The 9,806-nt window shown below is 42.1% G+C and overlaps 1 protein-coding gene across 1 annotated transcript in view; it reads left to right on the plus strand.

Moving 5' to 3' along the window:
- The window catches only part of LOC306918087 (uncharacterized protein), a 106,018-nt gene extending 99,039 nt beyond the window's left edge, over positions 1–6,979 (plus strand). The window contains exons 3-4 of the mRNA XM_079496025.1: positions 6,230–6,372; positions 6,507–6,979. Of these exons, the coding sequence (XP_079352151.1) occupies positions 6,230–6,372; positions 6,507–6,585 (222 nt within the window). The 3' untranslated portion in view covers positions 6,586–6,979. The remainder of the gene's footprint in view (positions 1–6,229; positions 6,373–6,506) is intronic.
- Positions 6,980–9,806: the final 2,827 nt, after the last annotated feature.

Consider the following 9,806-nt stretch of genomic DNA (forward strand, 5'->3'; position numbering starts at 1 on the left):
TTTAACATCTTATTCAGGAGTTGTTTCCCATTCCTTAAAACATGCTGTCATCACTGAAATGATTGGCGATGCATTACAGCAATTCTTTCGTGACATTTTGTGTTGTGTGGGGCAGTTAATCATACCGAGACCGTCGTTTTGCTCTTGGATATTTGAGATATATCACTTGTGACCTGAAAGGGATTCAAGGAAAATTCCGCTGCAAAGCAACATTACAATTGTTTGCCAGATTAAGACATGATAATGGGTTGAATGTCCCTATAAAGTATATGTCCCATATGGCTGGCCAAAGGGTCGACAACTAAGCAAATTGGGTATTGTGTCATAATGATACTTACTTGTGTATTTAGATTGATGGTTTGATGTTTATTTGGTATCCTAGTTTCTTTGAAGTGTTGCATTGTTCTCTTTGCACTCTTCTCATTTGACTATTAACCCTGTTGTTTGTTGGTGAGTGTCCGCTAAATGCGTAAATTGTAATAATGAGCACCACCGGGCAAGGGCAGAGATCTTGATCAAAGTGCAATATCTGGCCAGCACTATTCTTCAACTAGTTTCACAAGCAATGAACACAGCGGTGGTGCAATCTGCAGTATTTAAAAGCATTGTAGACAATACAGTAACAGTGCCCTCAATAGTACAATATTCCAATCGAATAATCCATAATGTCTTTCCATGGTCCATTGGCTTCACATTGAGCTTAGTAATTATAGGCTGTCAGCCACAAGGCTTCATGTGGAACAGAGAAAATGTTAGACAATCTGCGCATTACCTTCCTTTTCATTTCTCCGATCCAACACTGCACGTTTCTTTCGCTGATTCGATTCACAAAATGCAATCCAGTGAGCTGAAAAGATCAATTCACAATGTCATCCCACCTCCAGTGGACAGGTACTGAGTTCATTATGGCCTGTCTTTTGTCATTGAAGTCAGAACTTAAGAGAGTATCAATTAATTACAGGATGCACTGACACTCTTCTACGGGGGGGGGGGGGGGGGGGGGGGGGCAGTATGGAAAGTATCCGGGAAAGAAAAGAAAACACGAGTATCATGTATGCATGCTGTCAGTCTGAGCCTCACATACACTCCAACATCATTGAAGCAAATATCTACAGTATATCAATTATCAGCATCTGTTTTTTAATCTTTCAAAGCCCTTGGATGACCTCAAAACGATTTTGGCTGTAATCCTGAGCTGATAAGGGTGTGAGTGTGACCCATCAAGTGGTATTAGAAATGTGCTTGAAGCACACTCCCCCTTAAGCCGCAGGAACTCGTGCCAGGAAAACCCAGCACTTCATATTTTATTTGTCAAGTGCTGTGGGAGATACAAGGTTCATGCCCAATTTATGATCTGTTGTACGACAAAGTATACTTTATTTGCCATTGTGAGGTGATCACAGTGGCACACGTCCCTGTCTGAATACTTGAGAACTTGACAAGACACTCCACTTTAAAAGCTCTCCAAACCAAAAGAATACATCATGTTCTATACAATTTTGCACTAGTTTGGCACAATAGCATGGGGGTAGAGGTGCTACTTCTGAAAGGCTTGAGACAGTCGCACGCACGCACGCATGCATGCACGCATGCATACACGCACACACGCGCACGCATTCAAGAACGCACAGGTGCACGCAACATAGCCTACTGCACCCATGCTGCTGTGCCGAGAAGGAAGCATTCACTATGCTCCTTGATCTGACAGCTTACATAATATAATTAAGCAGTTTAAGCTGGCTTTATTGACGCAAGCAGCAAACGTTGCAGTGTTATGGAGGGGGAAATCCCCTCAGAGCACCCCGCCACCCTCCAACCTGTCTCCCACCGCCCTCTTCACTCCTCAGCACATGTGGATGACTAATTGTAAGAGGAAAGAGAGACAGCTCCTTGTGGCAGAGCTGTCCCTGGGATTTGCCGCCAGGAATCGGTTTGTTCCAGCGCGCTCCGCGGCCTGCCATCGCCACATCCTCCCGGGCTGTTACAAAAGTGGTGCTGCGAGGAGGAGGTGGTCTCACAGATATCATTCTGAGGCTTACAGGAACGGCAGTTAAAGTGCGGGATGCATTTCCATTTTATTATTGCTGCATTTAAATTATTTAAAGTAGATGCTGGAATGCAGTAGGGGGTGGTGTTGGGGTCTTATGGATTTGCGAAGGCAGAAGAGGGGGGAACATATCACACTGCAAATCAAAACCCTGAGTGCTGAATTTTAAAAAATGTAATGCATTATTCATGTCTAATCACTCCTGGCAGTGATTGCATGAAAACAGATTGCGAGTGGTTGGAAATTGAGCATTGCACACAAACATGGCTTTTTCACCATGGTAGATGAACGCAGAGAAACCAGATATAAATGTCTCTATCGTTAATAATTGGCAATATAATAGTTAACTATAACTAACCAGTGACAAACCTGAATGTTGTTGAATGTTTTCAAGGTTAGTGCAGTGCAACTCTCGAGTATACTGTAGGACTCGTGTAACATCATCATACATACAATGTTGATAAGTTAGAGAAATTTGCAACGTCAGACAAACTATTTAAAGACATTAGATAATGTCTGTGGTTAACATCCCTCGCTGGAAAGAAGCGAAATTACCTTAGTTTACATATAATGTTGACCAGCGAATCCAGAGATCTAACTGCATAGTAATCGAGTCACTGCATCAACTGCCTCCAAACTTTCCTCTGACATTTACAGCTTTCTGAGATCTGCTTTGAGGCCCGTGAGCTTCAGGCTTCAGCTTACACCCTGACTTTAGCTCCCCATGATGCCGATGACGTCAGCGCTCTGAAATCAAAGCGCTGCCGCCTGCCTGGGCAGAGCCATGTCATGGTGTCACTAATCAGAATAATTCGTGTGGAGCTGCTGGTGAGATTTGGTGTCTGTGGCTTGGGGTTATAGGGTGAAAATGTCGTCCTGGAGGGGGCATGCTGTGCACTATTTTTGTCTGGCATTGACATACAAGATGCAGAGCTCACGAATGTGTGAACGTCATCAACCACATCATCTGTCACTGAAAATGAAATGTGCGTTCGTGTAAACTGCAGTGTTGAAGAAAGAAACCCATCAACGCTGAAGGAAGGAAATACTTTTTATTTTGTCAGTTTTGGAGCTCTGTGCAGATTTTGGTGCCTTTGGTACTATACCTTTTGGTGTTATTTCAGTTCATGATTTACTTGGAATAATATTACAATATTGACATATTGCTTTCTATGTTGTATGTAGATGTTTTGAAGGCAAACACTTTGGATAAACAGGTCGATTCAAGCATTTGGAATGCATTCAACAAAAGAAAAACTCTTGAGTCTGAAGAGACTGATAGGATGCTACTTTGTATGCCATGTTATGATCTAACAAAACTACGTTCCTTTTTTCCAAGGCCAAGGCTATTTTTTCCCTAAATGCCATTTAAATATGATGGAGTCTGAATAATTTAGCCAATTCATCAGACATACAGAAATTACACAGTTGCAATTTTCATCAAGGGTCCAGATGGACAAGGACATTGGGACAAAGTCCCGTACTTTCTCCACAAGTCTCACGGCTCCAATGTTAAGCCAATCTTATCCCGCACAGTACTCCGCATTGGCGTGTCATTTCAACACATATGTCTCTGCAGCACCGGGGAGACATGTCCATTTACATAACGATATTAAATTACAATTATAATCACCATGTTGGAGCAGGGGATACTTTTGCCTTGATTTATGGCTAGCAGCTTTTAAGTTAAAGATTGGGGATTGTTCCATCAGAAAACAATTCAATCAGCAATGGCGTTCTCGTGGCGTGCAGAGGGCACAGGGAATGGAGGTGGGAGGTGGAATCGCTAGGAATACTTGGGGGTTGAATAATTAACAGCCTGTCGAGGGAAGGCCTCGCAAAAGTCTTTAAGCATTTGAGCGACTGCCTCATTCCTCATTCATAGAAATGGCCCACTTCCTTCTAGTCATATGGCTCCCGTCTAAAAATACTCCGGAGGTCATTTGCCATACTTATTACAATCAATATTGCCTCTCTCCCTCTACTCCCCCTCTGGCTATTCCCAGGTGGATGGCTGCATCAAACATGCTCCAGCCAGAGAAGAATGCAGAGGAGATTAAGATCTGAACAGTAGGCTATAAAACAAGGTCTGCCTCCTCACCCATCAGTGCATCCACAGCAACGCCCCTTCCTATCTGAAGGAACTCATTGAACCCCCAGCCTCCACCCGCTCCCTCCGCTCTGGAAATTCTAACACACTCAAAACCACCAAAACAAAACTCCGCACCATGGGGGACCGGGCCTTCTGTTCAGCTGCTCCTCGGCTGTGGAATGCCCTCCCCGACCACCTGAGAGCACCACAATCCGTGGACGCTTTTAAAAGGGGACTTAAGACATTTCTTTTTAACAAGGCATTTGCCCAGTTGGACCATTAGTTGCCCGGTGTACTTTTAATCCTTTTAGCAGTATACCATGAAATGCATGAATTGTGCTAATTTTAGTCCTTTTATTTACTCATGCATTATTTTATTCTTCTTCTCTTGTTGTAGCACTTTGAGATTTGCTTCAAATGTAAAGTGCGTTATAAATAAAATGTATTATTATTATTATTATTATTATTATAAAGTACTGCTGGTTGGTCAGAGCCAAGGCAGACGGTGTCTCCATGTGCCAGCCACGTTGAAATGAAAAGCTCCTGTTTGCAAGGTTAGAGTACAGGGGTCAGTTTGTTCCTGACATGGCATGGGACGGGACCACAAAGGAACATTATGTGCAGTGGTGGAAAGTAATCTGTAGATTTACTTAAGTACTGTACTTAAGTAAACTTTTGAGGTATTTGTACTTTACTTTCCCAAGTATTTCCAATTTCCAACACTTTTCCTTCTACTCCACTACATCTCAGAGGCAAACGTTGTACTTTTGCTCCACTACATTTATCTGCGTGCATGTGAGTCACCTTTAGTGTGTAAGCATTTATCTCTAAGATAACACCTTTGTTTGCCATAAGACATTTTAATCCATTGAGACCTGGAACGCATCCATGTCACGTTAGCGTTTAACCACATTAACCATTAACCCATTTTGGGGCGGGAACCCGTTTTGGTGTATTAAACATTGTTATAATTTAGCTATTGAAAAATAGCAGATCTACAAGCTCATAGCGCGCCACCGAGTGGCGCGCTATGAACTTGTAGGTCTGCTATTTTTGAAAAATCGTTAAAATGTGCCTCAAATCTTTCCGAAAATTGTCATGATTTAGAAAACTTTTTTTTTTTTTTTTCGACGTCAGGCCTGAATGGGTTAAGATGGGTGCTAAACTTATGTATTAGGCGGGTGCAAACATTACAACTGCGTTGGGAAAACAGCAATGACAGTTAACGTGCCCTTTGCTCCAGGGGGAATTAGGGCCTGTCAGAGCTAAATGGAGACTCCGGGTGTTACAGTATAGTGAAATAAATGAGCATGTTCGGAACAGATATAAGTGTCTTGGCTTGGTGTTTCTTTCACACCATTCTGCACTTGCATACTTCTACAATTGAGAGAGCAATTATCCATGTTCAGGTTCACTCAAGGATCATCAGGGACTTCGCTGTGTCTTGGTACACGTACAATTGTCAGTGTTCATTTCACTTTGAGAGTGTACAAACGTAAACCAAATACATTTAATTAAGCAAGAACAACACACAGAAGGTTTCTGCTGACACCTCTGGGAATGTCTTTACTGTTGGCTACTTAAGCCATTTAGGCCTGACGTCGAAAGTTTTCTGAAAAACCTTATGTTTCTGTATCAGTGGTGCTCAATATTTCATGTCAAGGACCCCAAGAAATATATGTAATATGCCTCCGCCCCCCCATCTGAAAATATGTTGTTCCAGGGACCTCCCCAGAAGAGAAGCAAAGATTTGAGTTAAAATGTTCACTCTGTAATAATATATATTCAAAGATTTGCGCCACATTTTCTAGATTTAAAAAAAATAGCAGACCTACAAGTTTGTAGCTTGTAGATCTGCTATTTTTTCAATAGCTAAAGTATAACATAATGCTTAGTTAAAACACCAAAAGGGGTTCCCGCCCAGAATGAGTTAAAGCATAATCACACGGTATTGCATGATAGTTATTATAATGCCTTATCAAATTATTATAATACAGTACATATCCTACATATACTAATTAAGGAAACTGTTACGGTTCGCTCTCCATCACCTCTACATCCATGTGCTGTGGGTGTTCTGGGCACTTCAGCGCCACCAGAGGACTCCAGAGCACTCCACAGCAACTCTCTCCCTGTTACTATCTCCCCACCTGGATGTCGTCTGCAATCACCTGATGAGCCTACAAGAGCCAGGCCTGTCTGCAGCTCGGGGCCAGTTCTTCCCCAGTCTACGGTTGGTAAAGTTAGACAGCCAGACATTTAGGCCCTCAGTATTTAGACTTAGACAAGTTAAACGTCACGCCGTTACTGTGCTTATTCTCTGCTCTGTGGACCTGCCTTTGACTCACCTTCTCTTCTCCTCTCCAGTGTTTCCGGGACCCGAGCTCTGTGGAGCAGCCTACGGACCCCTGCACCTCCTCCCCCCCCCCCCGGGGTTTGTGAATAAATAAGCCCGGGTGGGCTTTACTCTGCTTTGCCTCTCCTTGTTGTGCATTTGGGTCACACCACACCATAACAGAAACGTCACTCACTCTGTTCCGCGTAGTTCCCCTGAGTGGGTTGAGAAAGATATCTGAACTTTCACACAGGATTTGCAAAGCAAATATCGTGCCACTTCCCATGAAGCCCATGCCAGTCCAGTACCACTGGCATGGGCCAGTGGTACTGGACAGGTTCCTCATAATTGTGTTTCATTGTTAAGTGAATGAAGTAAACCTGCATGGGTCATATTTCACACCATCATCGCCATTCACAACAACATCTGATCCCATTAAGGCACACATACAGTAATGCTCCACTGAGCATGTGCCAAAAATGAAATATTTGCACTCAGTCCTCAGCATAGCTTCAAATCCACAACAAAAGCTTGGCATAATGGTTAGCTGCCCACAGTCCTCACTCTCTTGACAAGATGATCTATTTCAATTGCAGTTGATGATTGCCATCAAATCTATACTCTGTCTATATGGAGGTTTATCTGACAGCTATGGGTATTGCGATCAGTGGGTTGTATAGGTCTTGTATAGGTCAGCGTATAACCCATTGGCATCACCCCAGGTAATCATGAGATCCAAAAAACGGATCAATGTACGTATCAAAGTTCATAATAAAATTTGAATGATCTGTCCATTAATTTTTCAAAGGAGAAAAGGCTGCAGAGTTATCACAATGCAAAAGAAAAATAACATCTAGAGTATGTGTATATTTTCCAGAGAACATAGTTGGCAAAGAAAGTAGGACTGAAAAGCTGACTTATTTAACCAGCATACTGCATATGTCGCTCAGATATGTCGCTCAGATTAAGTCTGGCCCATCTCAATTGTGGAAGGACTTTACGGCCGAAATGGTGACGAGCCAACCAGATTCGTCTGGAACCAGACTATAACCAACCAGGGCCCAGTATGCAAATATGGGGCGGGACATTGCGGGGAAGAAATCTAGCGCTGAGAGGGACGAGACTACACAGTGATATTAGTATCGCTAAGAGAGGCTAATTCCTTCCTACTGTAAGAAGTAGACCTCCTGTAAAAGGAAGTAATTGTTAGGGATGCTGTAAAAAGGTTAGTATACAATTCCTCAGTTAACTGTTCTAAAGACTCCACAACAGTAATGAGTTGACCATTGTCTTTCACATAGGATGGAAGTTGTTCATTTAGTGGTGTAATGAAATAGTATATAGTCAGTGTACAGTAAGAGGACAATGTTCTTTCTTTGACATTTGCTTGACACTTTAACCCTGGGGTCCATGTTCTGGGCATGTCATACTGCGAACATAAAACAAAATCTAATATGTTCAAATATTTTTTGTTTTAATTAGGCATGTTCGGAACAGATATAAGTGTCTTGGCTTGGTGTTCCACACCATTCGGTACTTGCATACTTCTACAATTGAGAGAGATCCATGTTCAGGTTCACTCAAGAATCATCAGGGACTTCGCTATGTCTTGGTACACGTACAATTGTCAGTGTTCATTTCACTTTGAGAGTGTACAAACGTAAACCAAATAAACGTAATTAAGCATGTGTGCTTCTTTTTTTTGTCTTTGTTGTCTTTACATAATTTCTTGATGTTTCTCTCCTTGACTTCAGGAAAGAATTGTCATCGAGTTCCTGGTGTACTTTCAGAAAATTGCTACATTTCTTAATATTTATGTCTCTCTGTAGTGCTTGAGTTTGATCAGCAACATCATCAAGAGTATTTAGCACTTACTTAACAGTGCAGAAGCGATCAAAGAATGCATCCGTGCGCTGGCCCAAAGAGGATTCTATTTGCCATGTAAGGACACTTGGGATTATTCCTTGGCATATTAGTCGCTAAGTGTAACTGTGTGCCAGTGCCTTCTTGCTTTGTGTTTGGATACATTCAACAATTCTGTAGGGAAATCCAGTTCTCCAGTCAAAACAGAATAATCTTGTCACATTTCCCGTTGGCTGAATTAAAAACCAATTAATGTGTACTCAGGGCCAAATTAGCCATTGGTCCAGTGGGGCCGTGGCCCAGGGGCCCTTGACTCTCAGTCCTCTCTGGACTGGGTTTGAGGCCCTGAAAAAAAAGCTCCTGGGGACGTTCATTGGCCATTGATTTTGTTAAATTTAGGTCACAAATTTGATAAAAACACAAAAAATTAACTAGAAAGTTCCGCGCACACGTGCGCTATGGGGTCCCCAAAAAAATGACCGGCCCAGGGACCCTAGTGGGGGTTAATCCGTCTCTGTGTGTACTGTAGCCATTTACTCAAAATGTTTTCTCTGTTCATGTTTTTTCCAATGTCATCTTGAGAGCTGTTTAGTCAGGATGCTGCTTTCAGAGGGACTTGCGCATCAAAATAGGTGAACTGCAACCTGCAGAGGTGCCGGGAAATTAAAACAAGCACACAAAATAAAATACTAAGCTCTGATGCAAAACGGTTTCAACAGCTGAGTGCCTTCTTGAGGGTTGAACTAACCGAACTGACTGAAGTTAAGTACACAGGTACTCAATAGCTGTCAGTTAACATAAGGCTCATGGCCATATGGTCAGAAAGGTAGAAAGGTTGTGAAAGGACCCAGGGGGGAATGCATACTTGTCAGAGAGCTTAGTAAAAGGCCTAACAATCTGAATTATTGAGTGGACAAGACTCAACTGAAATGCACCTATAGGTAAACGGGTGTGCAGTGGTTAATTATTTATCCCCCTGCTCTTAAAGGACAACTTTAGTTTTTTTCAACCAAGGTTCAGGTTTTAGGTTACTTTAGGCTACTTTCACATTCAGTAGATCCTGTGATCTTGTGTGGCCAGTTGTAATTTCTTGGGGTCTAGTAGGACTATAGTAAATAATAAAAAAAAGAAATCGCTATAAAATGTTGTAAATAAATATATATTTAGCCCCATGCTCGAATGCCCCCTGTCAAAAACAGCTAAAATCCCTAAAACGAAAGAAAGCAGCAAATGAAAAGAAATGAACACATCATCTTTTACTTTTCTCTAATAACAACCTAAAACATGAACCTTGGTTGAAAAAAACTAAAGTTGTCCTTTTAACTTTAACCTTGATGAGAAACCTCATCAAGGTAACAAGTTGGCTAACATTCTGGCTTCCTCCAACAGGGCAATGCAATATGTCTGCTCCGTGTGAGGTATACTGTATCCAGACTCGGAATATGACAATTAAGTTGAACCCAAGATTG

The sequence above is a fragment of the Electrona antarctica genome (genome assembly GCF_951216825.1).
Source record: "Electrona antarctica genome assembly, chromosome: 2".
NCBI lineage: Eukaryota > Metazoa > Chordata > Actinopteri > Myctophiformes > Myctophidae > Electrona > Electrona antarctica.